This window comes from Pagrus pagrus (genome assembly GCF_965226575.1).
Source record: "Pagrus pagrus genome assembly, chromosome: 14".
NCBI classification, from domain to species: domain Eukaryota; kingdom Metazoa; phylum Chordata; class Actinopteri; order Spariformes; family Sparidae; genus Pagrus; species Pagrus pagrus.
The window spans coordinates 14,299,000-14,317,195 of NC_140198.1; the positions used below are offsets into that span (position 1 = coordinate 14,299,000).

The window sequence follows — 18,196 nt, forward strand, 5'->3', positions numbered from 1 at the left end:
GTGTACATGTGTAGTCTTCAGATTATTAATTTATAAAAGATTAAGAGGGCAACTGTGGTGACAGCTTGCACCGTTTTATCCTGAGAGAATAAGTAAAAGCCAGGAATCATTTGGGCAGATGAATTACTGACATTTTGGACTATACAGTCATGTCATAATTTTTTATTTCACCATAAATAAATGAAAATGTTAACAGCTGAACACAGCCAAATCTATAAATCTAATACAAAACAACCCAGCTGTCCCTCTGCCAATGCAACAGTTTTATGATTATTCGACAAGCATGAAGGCAGCACAGACACCTTCAATATGTTTCCTGTGACTGAGCTGGTTGACATCTTTACGGAGCCAGATGGGGAGTTGACTCGCACCACCACAACTAAAAGACTAAACGTATTTGCGTGGATAATGCAAAGAGTCTCCGGTTTATAGCACAGCCATATTGTCCCACAATTGTCACACTTGCCAAACACCATCTTTACCCACTGAAGGCACAATATTTTTGTGATAATCAACATGGCTGAGCCCGGTCCCAGATTTCTGCGATGGTAGGAGGAAGAGAGGTGCATAAAGTAAAGGTGATTGGGTGTCAAGTTTATATCTCAACTTTTAGAGAATGCCAGGAAATTGTGTACAGACGTCCATGATTCCCAGAGGATGAACTGTACCTACTTTGGTGTAATTAGCTGTAACTGTTATGCATTATGTGCAATCCCACTCTCCATTACACCTTTTCATGAGTTTACATGATTGTATGAGCTCAAAAACGACAAACCATTCGAGAACTTAGAAGTTTTATTGTTTCAAGTAGAGTTCAGGATACATTCATACAGTATTGATTGTAGATTCGACTACAAAACAGTGTGCAATCTAAAACAATCAATATGTGCAAAGAGTGAGACATGATTGATGGTACTGAGCTGTACTTTCAGTGCAATTTTAATTAAACCTCTGTTGTACAGTGCATTCAGAAGGTATTCAGTCATATTGTATTTTTCCACCTTTTGTTATGTTGTAGCCTTGTATTAAAAGTGCTACATTCAAGGCGTTGTGTCTGGAGGAAACCAGACATTGCTCAACACATGCGCAATACCATCTCTATGATGAAGCAATGTGTTGGCAGCATCACGATGTGGACTTTGTTTTCAGCAGCAGAGACTGGAGGACTGGATTGGGTTGAGGGAGAGCTGAATGGAGCAAAGTACAGATATCCTTGAAGGAGAATTTAGTATTGTTTTTGTTCATCTGGGCCCTATATTTACATTTCATTTTAAAAATAACTACACTAATAACTTGTAGCTATGATGCAGCCATGTCATAGGAGGTAATCTCCTGGACTGATTCCAAACCTTTTAGTTAGTATGAATTATTTAGCAGGAGTAGCAAAACTTGTTGCGTCATACTCAAGAAGACTCAAGGCTGTAGTGCTTCCACATAATAGTATGTATAAAAAAAAAGTGAAGGTGTTTGGATGCTTTCTGTATTGACTGTAGGCCAAGTCACAGAAGTGAAGGGACCTTCACACCCAGGATCAGGCCTGCAGTCCGAAGCAGCGTGCAGCGCTGAGGATGTCGTCTCTGGTCAGATAGCATCCACAGAGCTGCCTCAGTCCGGTGAATGACTCCCTCCCATGCATGACACGCCAGTTGTCTATGAAAATCACCTCATGAAGACAAGGGAGGGTAAAATCCTTAGATTACACTTAATTCTCTCTGTTTGTTTTTCAATCTTGCTAAAGCTGTAAATCGATTATTTCAAATTGACCTTTGGAGAGGCATTTATACGTTTGTTTTCTGGCTTGGGCATTTCTAAATGCAAAGATTTATTGGCAACTCCTTTAAAAAAAGCGAAGTGAAGCTTACTTTGCCTGGACTGAGTTTCACCCACAGCTCGTTCTCTGGCCGCCTTAATTCTGTTGTTAACTCCCGATGTGCCACATACCACCGCTGAACAACGTCATGAGGGACTGTGTTTATCACTGAACGGTCAAAGTTGTTGTATCTGGGGAAAAAGGAAACAGCCGGGTTGTTGATTTTCAGATTAAAACATTTTATTACACTTTTAAAAGTACACAATATCCCTTTAAAATGACATAAAACAGCAAAAAATTTACTGTTCTCATTACTAAGAAACTACAAACCAGCTCTTGGGATAAGGTTGCTAACCAGCCAGCCCGTAGCCACTTTGTACCTCAAGAGGTGATAGTCCAATAGTAAAAAACACAAAACTCAGTGCTCTGAGCTCCCAGCCCGGGCACAGTCTGCCAATAAGGCCACTAGATGCACAGTTGAGTGAGCTAACTAGCTAACGGTTAGCTGTTAGGTGGCCAGTTCTTACATATTGCACCTTTAATGCAGGAACAAATCCTAAATAGTGATTGCTATAAAGCAAAAGTGTTGGTGTTTCCACTGCTAGCACTGGAGCTTTTGACTGTGATGGGCCAGGGCTAGCTGGTTAGCATTCTGTCTTCAATAGATATCTCTGCAACAAAACATCACGTCATAACATCAAAACAGTTATTTCTTCTCATGCTGTTGATCATTTTTGTTAATTTTTTGAATGTTGTCAACTAAAATTCTTACATATTGCAGACAGACTGATCAAAATGAAAAACAAACATACCGGATCAGGTAAAGTTCATTGTTCCAAGGATACATATTGAGCACAGGGCCGATCCCCGTCATGTGGTTTCGGTGGTTGTCAGTGTTTTCGACGTACTCGTGCCTGATGGGTATATTGGCAAGCAGCTCAAAGTTTTCAGGAGACTGCTGGCGAATTTTTTCAGCAGCATAGAAGCCATCCACAAGTAGTGTCCTCCCCCCTGTTCCCTCGTGCTTGAGGCAGTGGAAAACCTGGATTCTGCAACAATAAATTGTTTTGATGGAGAAAACTATTCAAACGCACATTTTCTTGGGTTTCAATTGGGATTTATCAAAATTCTGGGTTGTTTTCGAATCCCACACTCCCATGTCTCCTGCACCTACCCACATGGTTCCTGAAAGTATGAGGTGTCAGTATGACGGTCCAGAGCCAGCTGGCTGTACGCAGTGTCTCCTCTGGAAAAATCTGAGGTAAAAGACCACATCCTTCCATATGTAGTCTCCCTTGTGGATGAGTAAAAATGGCCGATTAAGATTAGTGGCATGACAATGTAATTTACAGGAGACAGAGGTTCACACAGGCCAACAAAGTCCAGTCTTGGTACCTGATAAGACTGACCCTCTGGGTGACTGCCTCTGTGGCCTCCACTGTAGCTGGGACACCATCTACAAACGCAATCCCGTACAGAATGTAGTTTTGAAGGAACTTCTTTAATTCTTCGTCGCTGCTCATAAACGTGTCCCATTTGGCAGAAGGTATGTTTGCATTTTTATAGATGTCTGAGTTCCAAAGGATGCGAGGCTGGACGGAGCTCTGCTTCGTTGCTTCATAGCTGTTGTCAGCCAGCCAGCTCAGGCTGTACTTTGACACATGACCATCCGGCCCTGGGACACAGAAATGGAAAATATTATTAGGTGCAATTGCATGAATTAAAATGCATGACCTGATGTTGTTTAGGGAAGGTTAAAGCATAATTGGGAACTGCTATTTTGAAAAAAACTAACAAAAAGCTTCTATTATTTGTATTTGTATTGCTGGGTACAAGCAATGCACATCTTAATTGATGATTAGCAAGGTTAACAGCTGGACAAAGTGCAACTGCTAAAAGCTCTGTCCTCTCAAGGGGCCCCGTGTCAAAATCTACCTTTATTGTATAAAGTTAATGTATATTTAAACTGCAAAAAACAAAAAACCCCGGGCAGAATATGTGAGTAAATGTGTGCGGTTCATGATGAGCACTCAAAGTTAGCAGGATACATACAGTTTGCAAAAAGAGCACGAATAACTGAAGGGTCATTATGGAGCCCACAGCCTAATTTCGCCCAGGGCCCCCTGGTGGGTTAATCCAGCCCTGTTAGGAAGTAAGACTTAATACTTTGCACAGTCATTTTGTCTGAATCCAACTGCTGGATTAGTATAACAACGCTAGAGTTTACTGTCGGTGACCATTTTTATGGCATTTTAGCTTAACCATACAAGTGCATGAATATAAAAAGTAAGAGCATATTTCATGCAAGTTATAAAGGATTACAGTACAGCTCATAAAAACACAACTATCTGTGTGACCTGTGGAGACAAGGTTTGGTGGATCAGGCCCCAGCCTGCTGAGTCATCCTCCAGGATCCACATTTTTCACATATTTCACAATCTTATTTTATCTGTATTCTCTTTTTTTTCCTAGGTAGATGGGGGTGTTCTTATGGGTGAGAAGATGAGTATATCTGATCTGTGTGCAACATGGGGGCCTTTGAGAATGAGCATTTAGAAAAGCAAGTCAGTGAGGGATGTGTTTGTGGAAAGATTGTGCACACCAGACTCAGCTGACCTTGAATGTGCACCACCAACAGGGAGAGGCAACGTGACAGTACACCCACAGCAGTATGTGCATCATAAACTGTCTCGGGGTTGACGGCTCCCAATTTGTCAGTTTATGTAAGGTTCAGTGCCACTCTTGTGCATGCATAACAGCCCAGCATCCAAAAAAAAAAATGCTGGAGTCCAGCAGCATACAGGGAGGCATCAGTCAGTCACATAAGCCAGACAGACAGAAAGCACAGGCCTCTCCAAGCTGCCAGACTCTGCCTGCACTGCTGTGGTATTTTAAGCTTGCAGTGATGGTATCAACCTTCCCACATGATGCAGCCTAATCCATTTTAAAAATGAAATCCTCCAGCGCTATAATTACCTTCCTGCTCATGTCAGACCTGACCCAAGCTATGTTGTGGGGTCACAAGGTAGGGGTGATGTGAGGATGCACATGAGCAGCTGGCAAGGGACGCTGTAACACCTGTTTCCTTTTCCACACCTGGCTGCCGAGGGACAGAAAGAGGGAAATTAAATCCCACATGACTTTTTCCCTTTGTGCGTAGGAGCAGGCAGCTACTGGAGACAGATTGAGGGATAGCTCCATCTAGTCGGGGGTTGGGGCTGATAAGCTAGTTCCACTCAGCCTGCTGGGGCCTCTGAAGGGAACAGCAGTGAATGATGAATTGGAAGTCAGCTTTATGGGACACAATTGCATGAGCAACAGCTTGAAACCATGACTTTCACATTTCCTTTTCGCTGTGTCCAACTACTGTTGTGCAGGGCTGGTTGCACTGGTGTGCCTAACTTATTAGCACATAATTTAGGCGTACCCAATGCATTTTAATTTAATTTCTGAACACATTATGTAACTGATTGTACTCTTTCCACCTACCTATTGTCACTATTGAAAAATGTTACCAGAGGAAACAGCTCTTAGGACCAGGGACAGGTGGAACGGGCACCACAGCATTTTTTACGACGAAAAATAATCAATAGCCCGCGTAATAGTGTACAGTGAAGTAATCTGGCTGTTTGTGGCAGAGGAACACTGCATAAACACAAATGATCCTGTGGTTAAACTCGCTTCGCGGGTGGTGAACCACCGTTGCTGATTAAAATCTATCTGACTCGACTCAGGCACAAATGTTAACAAACGAGCTGACGTTTTAAAGTTGCATTCACCTTAAATGTAGCTGACTTCTCTACCTCGTAAGTATCGACGGCGACTGTTACTTAAAGTAAATTGTGGATTCCTCTGGGTTTGAAGATTGTTGGAAACATTTGGGATAATGTAATCATGCAACCCAACAAAATATATAACATAGGTCCAGTTGTTTTCAGACATTTGAATGCAGAATTCCTACATATGATATTTTTAAAGCCAGATGTTTGTTGTGGCAGCGTGTTAACGGTGCAGTTAAGGTCATGACCACACCTTAAGGAAAACCTGATATCAAAGGGAGAGAGGGAAAAGTCCACTTTCCCCTATATGTGATGTATACTGGTATATTGTCTTGCTTTAAGTAAAAGATTAACCCCAGGTTTTATGCATATTATTATTATAATATAAATAAACCATGAAAACCATTTTAACAAAATAGTTATCACCGCTGACATATACCAGAAAAATATCATCTCAGTTGCTTTATTAGGCAACAAGGAATAACAAATCAGATTACAGAGTGTAGTTATCTTTTGGATCAAAGCAGCACATAAATGGAACGCTGTACCGGTTCACATCAGGTAACTCAACACTTACAGGTCCTTTTCTCAAAAGTTAGGAATGGTTTACAAGCCAGCCAGTTTTCTGCGTGTGAGTTAGGTTGTTGTTGTTTGGACACAAGGCCACAGGATTATGCAATACTGCAGGGCCAAAATGATGTGATTTTGTATTATTTCCATTAAAAAATTGCAATGAATTTCCATCATGTTACATGCAGTGAAGCAGGGGACTCTAGGGCCCCTGTTGGATGGAAATACAATTTGTATATTGACTTATTACTTTGTGGTTAAGGTGCATTTGTTTTGATTCTGAGGTGAGATATCACAGTGACACTCAGACCACCTCATCAACACACTCTTGCATTTCCTATATTTACAACGGACTTACATGAGAGGACCAGATGACCATCCTGCACACTTGTGCTGTCCGGCCGGATGGTGAGGTCTATGCTCCCAGTGTCCACGTTTCTCTGGTTGGTCTTGGAGTTGTATGAGGACGCAGAGCGGCAGTGATCCCGCAGCCACACGTAGTTAAAATGCATCGGGCTCCCTCCATAGTTGAGCACTGGTGAGTTCACACACAGGAGTTAACAGTCGCCCCAAGTGATGCCTCGTACATAAATCGGGTTGAAATGTGATAAACTCACCGAGACAGTCCTCAAGTAAGTGGAAAGTTGCTGACGCACACGCGCGGATCTGCGTCTTGCGACTCCACGGTGCGACAGACAGCATCTGAGCCTGTTTCAACGCAGGCTGCAGTTTTCTGATCAACGAGCCCAACATCCTGCACGTAAACGCAATCTTCTGATCAACAAACTACTTGTTAACCCTCAAACTTTCTCCTCCGTGGTCACCGCGCAGTCCTAGAAGCGTCACCTGGAGTGAGACTGGCGAGCTTCATAAAATGTGTCAATATGCCAACACGGGCCGAGATCAATGATTAAACGCAGCATAGTAGTTCCGGTTATTCTGGTGAAATGTTGTAGCCATAACACGCTCAGGCCGGGATGGTGGAGGGTTTTTGGCGCATGCGTGGTTCGCTCTACTGCACAGCCCGGATGTACTCATGTAATATTCACTGTGTATTTTTGTGACTTACGCATTAATGAAAACAGGTTATATTTATTATTAGTAGAACAACTGCTACTTTTAATATTATTATTACATATTTCATGAATGTTGTGTTTTATTATATTAGTATGCTATTAAATATCATATTCAGTTACTTGACATGTAAATTGTATTGATAATGTTTTATACTGTAGATAAAAAATAAATTATCATTCAATATATTCTGGTTAAATAACATGTCTGTGAGAAAACATTTGTGCAATGTCAATAATATTTCCCAATTAGCCACCTTAATCACAAGTTACTATTTATGTGCGTCTTAAAGTAAAGTGAGACATAACACTGAGTAGTTTGAGTTCAAAGCATTAGGTTCAAAGCGATGTCTACAGCAGTGAACATTTATTTTTAAAGCAAGTTATATAACGTAATCCTACAGAATATGGCTGGCATCTGCTACTTGTCATTATCATAAATTGATACTTATAAAGTATGAAGAAAAAAGAAGTACTCCGTAGGATGTATCACCTTAAATGAGGGTGAGCAAAAATATTAACGAAGCTAATGACTCTACTTGGTAACTACTCAGTATTATGTATGACTACTTGAGGGGGCACAAAATAGTAACTAATGAGTAATTAGTGACTACACTTGGTAACTCCTCAGTATGATGGATGACACTTGAAAGGACACAGATACTACATAATGATTAAGCGACAAGTAATTAATGACTACTTAATAACGACTCAGTATGATGTATCATTTTACACGAGGTGGCACAAAAATAGTAACTAATGATTAAGTAATTAGACTTAATCACTCTACTTGACAACTACTCTGTGATGTCTCACTTTACCTGAGTGGTTACACAAAGAGTAACTAACTAATGAGTAATTAGTAATAGTAATTAATGAGTCTATCTGGTAGCTACTCAGTGTTGTTTCACTTTACCTGAGGTGCACAAGAACAGTAACTAATGATTAAGTAATTAGTAATTAATGAGTTGTTACTGGCTTGTGCCACTCTATGGTTGGTTCTTAGTTAATGAGGAACATCTCTTGAAGAAAGTGGTCAGTATGTCGATTCACAGATATTTATGAACTAATCATTAACTAATGATTCATTAATATAGTATCTTCCAGTCCATTTACTAGTCATTCATCATTTAATATATAGTACTCGATTCACAGTTATTCAGAAATTACTCACTACTGATTCATTAATTACCAAGTCATTCCTGCTTAATTTCTCACTAGTTCCTTTGTTACTACTCACAGTTTTGTTTATGTTATTATAAAGTGTTACCAAGTTGGCAAATGAGGGGTCAGATTAAACTCAGCAGACAAAGCAATACTTCAATATAATAATAATCTTTACTTGGTGTAAACTCAAGCTTACAGTCAGCAACACATTATGATTTAAAAATAAAAATACTGCCTTTGTGGAATAGCACCGGAAGGTTTACATTTGAAGACATACTGTACCAAGTGTTTTCTGGTGGCCCACTCTGAAAGCTAAAAAATACTGCAGGAAGCCCTGAACAGGCAGAGGTGCAACTTCTGAGGGCTATTAGCGTACATGGGGAGTGACCGGGTGTGACATGACAGGAAATGTTAACAATGCAATCAGGCACTGATAAAACAGAGTAACTAGTGAGTAAATCAACTGTGACAGAAGCAGTGTTTGCTGCTCCCTCAACAGTATGAAAGGCCTTTTCTAATGTGAAGTTAATGACCTGTACGTTTAGAGGTAGCCATTGTCATGGGTTCTGCTTTTGTATCAACTTGCATTAACATGCTGATGTTAGTGTTGGATGGCAGATGGAAACCTGTATGCTGGCTCCCTCTGGAGTCACCTCTGGAAATCGGCTGTTTATCAGGAAGCTCATACCTGCTCACCTGGCTGAATACCTCTTTTCCTTTTCCGCAGTTAGAAGTCAGTTTTTACTTCCCTTCTTGTACATCATAGCATCGACCCTACTGCTGTTAGAATAAATAAAGAAATAAGTTTCAATACAAGAACATTCATCACACATAGAACATAATAGAGCATCCAAGCAGATTAAATGTTTTCATCAAGGAAGTGACATCCCTCAGCCATTATTTTCAACACTCTGAATAAGCTTTCTGATTTTGTTATGCAGCTGTCATAAAAAAAGGTTATACCGATACATTTGTACATAGAGTCAAAGTAAAGAATGCCTTTTGGCATGTACCAGACATAAATCATGCGTATGATAATGGATGATTAGGCTTTTGTGGTGTTTCAGGAGACTAAAGTGCTGGTTGTGTAAATGCATTTTTAATCTGATGTATAAGCTACAGCAAACTGGACTGGGACCATTAGAGAAGATAAACGGATGCTCTACTGTACTAACACTCTTGAGGGCTTGTTGTCAAAATAAAGTGCATACATACTTTTTATTGTTGCATCTGCACACATTAGTATATATGCTGTTCACGGGAATAGGCTGGGCAGTGTTGGAGGAAGTATTCATCCATTATTTTAGAAGTAATGATACACTGTAAACATACTCTGTTACAAGTAAAATTGGTATGGAAATGTATTTAAGTTAGTCATATTGTATATTATATATGATATCATTAGATTGCTATTTGTTATTCATGTTAATGTAATGGCAGGATTTCACTGATGTAGCTGGTTGAGGTGGAGCACATTTTAAAGCTTTTCGTATAGAACTGCAACTAAATATTATTTTCATGAAGGATTCATTTTTTTTATTTTAATACTGTTCTGTATTTTTCTGCTGTGTATATCTGCTGTGTATTTCTACTGTGTGCAGTGTATTTCTACTGTATATTTCTACTGTGTGCTGTGTGTTTCTACTGTGTATTTCTGCTGTTTGTTTCTACTGTCTATTTCTACAGTGTGCTCTGTATTTCTGCTGTGTATTTTTGCTGTGTACTGTGTATTTTGACTGTGTTTTTCTACTGTGTGATGTGTATTTCAACTGTGTATTTCTACTGTGTGCTGTGTTCCTACTGTCTATTTCTACTGTGTGCTGTGTTTTTCTACTGTGTATTTCTACTGTGTGATGTGTATTTCTACATTGTATTTCTACTGTGTGCTGTGCATTTCTACTGTGTATTTCTACTGTATATTTCTACTGTGCAATGTGTATTTCCACTGTGTATTTCTACTGTCTGATGTGTATTTCGACTGTGTATTTCTACAGTGTACTGTGTATTTCTACTGTCTGTTGTGTATTTCTACTGTGTATTTCTACTGTGTGATGTGTATTTCCACTGTGTATTTCTACTGTGTGCTGTGCATTTCTACTGTGTATTTCTACTGTGCAATGTGTATTTCCACTGTATATTTCTACTGTGCAATGTGTATTTCCACTGTGTATTTCTACTGTCTGTTGTGTATTTCTACTGTGTATTTCTACTGTGTGATGTGTATTTCCACTGTGTATTTCTACTGTGTGCTGTGTATTTCTACTGTGTGATGTGTATTTCTACTGTGTGATGTGTATTTCCACTGTGTATTTCTACTGTGTGCTGTGTATTTCTACTGTGTGCTGTGTATTTCTACTGTGTGATGTGTATTTCCACTGTGTGATGTGTATTTCCACTGTGTATTTCTACTGTGTGCTGTGTATTTCTACTGTGTGATGTGTATTTCTACTGTGTGATGTGTATTTCCACTGTGTATTTCTACTGTGTGCTGTGTATTTCTACTGTGTGATGTGTATTTCCACTGTGTATTTCTACTGTGTGCTGTGCATTTCTACTGTGTATTTCTACTGTGCAATGTGTATTTCCACTGTATATTTCTACTGTGCAATGTGTATTTCCACTGTGTATTTCTACTGTGTATTTCTACAGTGTACTGTGTATTTCAACTGTCTGTTGTGTATTTCTACTGTGTATTTCTACTGTGTGCTGTGTATTTCTACTGTGTGATGTGTATTTCCACTGTGTATTTCTACTGTGTGCTGTGCATTTCTACTGTGTATTTCTACTGTATATTTCTACTGTTTACTGTGTATTTCTACTGTGTGCTGTGTATTTCTACTGTGTGATGTGTATTTCTTCTGTGTATTTCTACTGTGTGATGTGTATTTCCACTGTGTATTTCTACTGTGTGATGTGTATTTCTACTGTGTGATGTATATTTCTACTGTGTATTTCTACTGTGTGATGTGTATTTCGACTGTGTATTTCTACTGTGTGATGTGTATTTCAACTGTGTATTTCTACTGTGTGCTGTGTTCCTACTGTCTATTTCTACTGTGTGCTGTGTTTTTCTACTGTGTATTTCTACTGTGTGATGTGTATTTCTACATTGTATTTCTACTGTGTGCTGTGCATTTCTACTGTGTATTTCTACTGTATATTTCTACTGTGCAATGTGTATTTCCACTGTGTATTTCTACTGTCTGATGTGTATTTCGACTGTGTATTTCTACAGTGTACTGTGTATTTCTACTGTCTGTTGTGTATTTCTACTGTGTATTTCTACTGTGTGATGTGTATTTCTACTGTCTGTTGTGTATTTCTACTGTGTATTTCTACTGTGTGATGTGTATTTCCACTGTGTATTTCTACTGTGTGATGTGTATTTCTACTGTGTGATGTATATTTCTACTGTGTATTTCTACTGTATGATGTGTATTTCGACTGTGTATTTCTACTGTGTGATGTGTATTTCAACTGTGTATTTCTACTGTGTGCTGTGTTCCTACTGTCTATTTCTACTGTGTGCTGTGTTTTTCTACTGTGTATTTCTACTGTGTGATGTGTATTTCTACATTGTATTTCTACTGTGTGATGTGTATTTCTACTGTGTGCTGTGCATTTCTACTGTGTATTTCTACTGTATATTTCTACTGTGCAATGTGTATTTCCACTGTGTATTTCTACTGTCTGATGTGTATTTCGACTGTGTATTTCTACAGTGTACTGTGTATTTCTACTGTCTGTTGTGTATTTCTACTGTGTATTTCTACTGTGTGATGTGTATTTCTACTGTGTGATGTGTATCTCCACTGTGTATTTCTACTGTGTGCTGTGCATTTCTACTGTGTATTTCTACTGTGCAATGTGTATTTCCACTGTATATTTCTACTGTGCAATGTGTATTTCCACTGTGTATTTCTACTGTCTGATGTGTATTTCGACTGTGTATTTCTACTGTCTGTTGTGTATTTCTACTGTGTATTTCTATTGTGTGATGTGTATTGCTACTGTGTGATGTGTATTTCCACTGTGTATTTCTACTTTGTGCTGTGCATTTCTACTGTGTATTTCTACTGTATATTTCTACTGTTTACTGTGTATTTCTACTGTGCAATGTGTATTTCCACTGTGTATTTCTACTGTGTGATGTGTATTTCCACTGTGTATTTCTACTGTGTGATGTGTATTTCTTCTGTGTATTTCTACTGTGTGATGTGTATTTCTACTGTGTATTTCTACTGTGTGCTGTGTTCCTACTGTCTATTTCTACTGTGTGCTGTGTTTTTCTACTGTGTATTTCTACTGTGTGATGTGTATTTCTACATTGTATTTCTACTGTGTGATGTGTATTTCTACTGTGTGCTGTGCATTTCTACTGTATATTTCTACTGTGCAATGTGTATTTCCACTGTGTATTTCTACTGTCTGATGTGTATTTCGACTGTGTATTTCTACAGTGTACTGTGTATTTCTACTGTCTGTTGTGTATTTCTACTGTGTATTTCTACTGTGTGATGTGTATTTCTACTGTGTGATGTGTATTTCCACTGTGTATTTCTACTGTGTGCTGTGCATTTCTACTGTGTATTTCTACTGTGCAATGTGTATTTCCACTGTATATTTCTACTGTGCAATGTGTATTTCCACTGTGTATTTCTACTGTCTGATGTGTATTTCGACTGTGTATTTCTACAGTGTACTGTGTATTTCTACTGTCTGTTGTGTATTTCTACTGTGTATTTCTACTGTGTGATGTGTATTGCTACTGTGTGATGTGTATTTCCACTGTGTATTTCTACTGTGTGCTGTGCATTTCTACTGTGTATTTCTACTGTATATTTCTACTGTTTACTGTGTATTTCTACTGTGCAATGTGTATTTCCACTGTGTATTTCTACTGCGTGATGTGTATTTCCACTGTGTATTTCTACTGTGTGCTGTGTATTTCTACTGTGTGATGTGTATTTCTTCTGTGTATTTCTACTGTGTGATGTGTATTTCGACTGTGTATTTCTACTGTGTGATGTGTATTTCAACTGTGTATTTCTACTGTGTGCTGTGTTCCTACTGTCTATTTCTATTGTGTGCTGTGTTTTGCTACTGTGTATTTCTACTGTGTGATGTGTATTTCTACATTGTATTTCCACTGTGTGATGTGTATTTCTACTGTGTGCTGTGCATTTCTACTGTGTATTTCTACTGTATATTTCTACTGTGCAATGTGTATTTCCACTGTGTATTTCTACTGTCTGATGTGTATTTCGACTGTGTATTTCTACAGTGTACTGTGTATTTCTACTGTCTGTTGTGTATTTCTACTGTGTATTTCTACTGTGTGATGTGTATTTCTACTGTGTGATGTGTATCTCCACTGTGTATTTCTACTGTGTGCTGTGCATTTCTACTGTGTATTTCTACTGTGCAATGTGTATTTCCACTGTATATTTCTACTGTGCAATGTGTATTTCCACTGTGTATTTCTACTGTCTGATGTGTATTTCGACTGTGTATTTCTACTGTCTGTTGTGTATTTCTACTGTGTATTTCTATTGTGTGATGTGTATTGCTACTGTGTGATGTGTATTTCCACTGTGTATTTCTACTTTGTGCTGTGCATTTCTACTGTGTATTTCTACTGTATATTTCTACTGTTTACTGTGTATTTCTACTGTGCAATGTGTATTTCCACTGTGTATTTCTACTGTGTGATGTGTATTTCCACTGTGTATTTCTACTGTGTGATGTGTATTTCTTCTGTGTATTTCTACTGTGTGATGTGTATTTCTACTGTGTATTTCTACTGTGTGCTGTGTTTTTCTACTGTGTATTTCTACTGTGTGATGTGTATTTCTACATTGTATTTCTACTGTGTGATGTGTATTTCTACTGTGTGCTGTGCATTTCTACTGTATATTTCTACTGTGCAATGTGTATTTCCACTGTGTATTTCTACTGTCTGATGTGTATTTCGACTGTGTATTTCTACAGTGTACTGTGTATTTCTACTGTCTGTTGTGTATTTCTACTGTGTATTTCTACTGTGTGATGTGTATTTCTACTGTGTGATGTGTATTTCCACTGTGTATTTCTACTGTGTGCTGTGCATTTCTACTGTGTATTTCTACTGTGCAATGTGTATTTCCACTGTATATTTCTACTGTGCAATGTGTATTTCCACTGTGTATTTCTACTGTCTGATGTGTATTTCGACTGTGTATTTCTACAGTGTACTGTGTATTTCTACTGTCTGTTGTGTATTTCTACTGTGTATTTCTACTGTGTGATGTGTATTTCTACATTGTATTTCCACTGTGTGATGTGTATTTCTACTGTGTGCTGTGCATTTCTACTGTGTATTTCTACTGTATATTTCTACTGTGCAATGTGTATTTCCACTGTGTATTTCTACTGTCTGATGTGTATTTCGACTGTGTATTTCTACAGTGTACTGTGTATTTCTACTGTCTGTTGTGTATTTCTACTGTGTATTTCTACTGTGTGATGTGTATTTCTACTGTGTGATGTGTATCTCCACTGTGTATTTCTACTGTGTGCTGTGCATTTCTACTGTGTATTTCTACTGTGCAATGTGTATTTCCACTGTATATTTCTACTGTGCAATGTGTATTTCCACTGTGTATTTCTACTGTCTGATGTGTATTTCGACTGTGTATTTCTACTGTCTGATGTGTATTTCGACTGTGTATTTCTACAGTGTACTGTGTATTTCTACTGTCTGTTGTGTATTTCTACTGTGTATTTCTACTGTGTGATGTGTATTTCTACTGTGTGATGTGTATCTCCACTGTGTATTTCTACTGTGTGCTGTGCATTTCTACTGTGTATTTCTACTGTGCAATGTGTATTTCCACTGTATATTTCTACTGTGCAATGTGTATTTCCACTGTGTATTTCTACTGTCTGATGTGTATTTCGACTGTGTATTTCTACTGTCTGTTGTGTATTTCTACTGTGTATTTCTATTGTGTGATGTGTATTGCTACTGTGTGATGTGTATTTCCACTGTGTATTTCTACTTTGTGCTGTGCATTTCTACTGTGTATTTCTACTGTATATTTCTACTGTTTACTGTGTATTTCTACTGTGCAATGTGTATTTCCACTGTGTATTTCTACTGTGTGATGTGTATTTCCACTGTGTATTTCTACTGTGTGATGTGTATTTCTTCTGTGTATTTCTACTGTGTGATGTGTATTTCTACTGTGTATTTCTACTGTGTGCTGTGTTCCTACTGTCTATTTCTACTGTGTGCTGTGTTTTTCTACTGTGTATTTCTACTGTGTGATGTGTATTTCTACATTGTATTTCTACTGTGTGATGTGTATTTCTACTGTGTGCTGTGCATTTCTACTGTATATTTCTACTGTGCAATGTGTATTTCCACTGTGTATTTCTACTGTCTGATGTGTATTTCGACTGTGTATTTCTACAGTGTACTGTGTATTTCTACTGTCTGTTGTGTATTTCTACTGTGTATTTCTACTGTGTGATGTGTATTTCTACTGTGTGATGTGTATTTCCACTGTGTATTTCTACTGTGTGCTGTGCATTTCTACTGTGTATTTCTACTGTGCAATGTGTATTTCCACTGTATATTTCTACTGTGCAATGTGTATTTCCACTGTGTATTTCTACTGTCTGATGTGTATTTCCACTGTGTATTTCTACAGTGTACTGTGTATTTCTACTGTCTGTTGTGTATTTCTACTGTGTATTTCTACTGTGTGATGTGTATTGCTACTGTGTGATGTGTATTTCCACTGTGTATTTCCACTGTGTGCTGTGCATTTCTACTGTGTATTTCTACTGTATATTTCTACTGTTTACTGTGTATTTCTACTGTGCAATGTGTATTTCCACTGTGTATTTCTACTGCGTGATGTGTATTTCCACTGTGTATTTCTACTGTGTGCTGTGTATTTCTACTGTGTGATGTGTATTTCTTCTGTGTATTTCTACTGTGTGATGTGTATTTCCACTGTGTATTTCTACTGTGTGATGTGTATTTCTACTGTGTGATGTATATTTCTACTGTGTATTTCTACTGTGTGATGTGTATTTCGACTGTGTATTTCTACTGTGTGATGTGTATTTCGACTGTGTATTTCTACTGTGTGATGTGTATTTCTACTGTGTGATGTGTATTTCTACTGAAGTTATCATGCTAACCTGATAGCCCTGACCCGTCCAATCCAAAGCTGCGAGCGTGGTGAATACCAACACTCCCCCTGGTTCTCTGAACTCCTAGTCCAGACTGCTAGCTGCACAGCCGACTAAGCTGACAACCTAACGGTAACTACAGTTAACAGCAGTTAGCGGTTACTCCAGCAATTTATTGCACCCTATTCATTTTGAATTTGACAGGTGGTCAACTGTTACATATTGCACCTTTAAGTACAGCACATGAGTAAATATACTTAGTTACATTCCATCATTGTTAAACATACATTATACATATAACAATAGTTTAAAGGAAATCAGTTGTGAAGCTTGAAAAATGACATGTTTTTACGTCATAAATGATTCAATCAGGTATTGAATTAAATGACAACATCTTTTCTGTCAACAGATTAATTAATTATTCAACTTTTCAATCAACAACATTCCAGTTGTACTCCTAAAAACATCATATTTTATAAGTTCTTTATATGACTTGTGCAAAAGATGAGATGCAGTGGAGTGGAAGTAAGAAGAAGAAAAGACTCAGATAATTACAGGTACTTCACATTTGTACTTAAGTACTGTAGGCCTTCTTGAATAAAAGAAGCCTACTTAGTTATGGGCCCCTGGGCTAATATTATTATTATATGTATTTGTATTTATGTGAGAAAGATCATTGTTAGTTCCAGAAAGGGTGCCCCCTGTATGAACCCTCAGGTGTATGACACCCTCTGTGCACTGCTGCACTTCATTCATCTTATGAAAACACACCCGTGCATGTTGCAACCCTGTGGCCATTTGGCTGGAGGGTGTGTGTCGCAAACGTCAGTTAGTGTATGATGTGATCCCCTGTAGACAACTGTCGTGTTACTGTGTTTAAAGTCAGACAATGTGCAGCTCGGCTCGTTGTTCTGTTCTGGACATCTTTCCAAGTGATCCGCTGGAGGCAGCGTCAGCAGGACTCCGTTATTTTGCTTCCTTGTTAGCGCAGCCCTGCTGAGCGCGCTGCGGTAACGCTGCATTCAGGTACTGTCGGAAAATACTAATGTTTATATTGAGTGAGAACAAACGTCTTGTTTGGAAGTTAAGAGCTAATATAGCTAACATGGTATCGCTTTTAATTCATGACAGAGTTGATGTATCTTTGTACGGAGATTCGTATCTATAATTAGGGTTCATGAAAATGAGATATGCGGAAAGTTTAGTAACTTTGAGCAGATTGTGTAATCAAAGGAGAAAAGGAGATTATGCTACAGATATACAATATAACAACGTGAAAGGGTAAAATAAGACAGTAAAGGCTAATGAAATACTATTATAGAGCAAGACAACAATCTTAATTACGTTACTGATTGATACATATCAAGATGAACATAAAATCACATGCTAGGCTAAAGTAGCCAGTGAACACAACAGTAGACTAGAGCTAGGCTGTAGCTAACGTTAGCCTAGCCTACATATGTAGCCTGAACGTAACGAAACACACACCTTGACACCCCTTTCACACCACCGTTACACAGCGTTTTTAACGTCTGTGTAGCCACACTTCAATGCGTGCTCACATAAACAACTGGAGTGCTGGGATTTCGGAGCCCACAGGGGGTACGTGAAGG

The 18,196-nt window shown here is 38.5% G+C and overlaps 1 protein-coding gene across 1 annotated transcript; it reads right to left on the reverse strand.

Annotated features, from left to right (window-relative positions):
* Positions 1-777: 777 nt before the first annotated feature.
* tmlhe (trimethyllysine hydroxylase, epsilon) lies at positions 778-7,146 on the reverse strand. Its single transcript, XM_084373367.1, has 7 exons — positions 6,777-7,146; positions 6,518-6,694; positions 3,206-3,485; positions 2,985-3,104; positions 2,623-2,859; positions 1,863-2,001; positions 778-1,663 (listed from the first exon to the last, which is right to left on the reverse strand). Exons 1-7 carry the CDS (start codon positions 6,910-6,912, stop codon positions 1,532-1,534), a joined length of 1,221 nt encoding a protein of 406 aa, XP_084229493.1. The 5' UTR covers positions 6,913-7,146; the 3' UTR covers positions 778-1,531.
* Positions 7,147-18,196: the final 11,050 nt, after the last annotated feature.

Excerpts from the sequence above, each read along its gene's own strand:
- tmlhe (XM_084373367.1), bottom strand. The coding sequence starts at position 6,912 with ATGTTGGGCTCGTTGATCAGAAAACTGCAGCCTGCGTTGAAACAGGCT. Across the intron at positions 3,105-3,205 it reads CAGAGGGTCAGTCTTATCAG|GGAGACTACATATGGAAGGA; the intron begins GTACCAAGACTG and ends CTCATCCACAAG. Across the intron at positions 2,002-2,622 it reads AATGAACTTTACCTGATCCG|ATACAACAACTTTGACCGTT; the intron begins GTATGTTTGTTT and ends CTTTTTCCCCAG.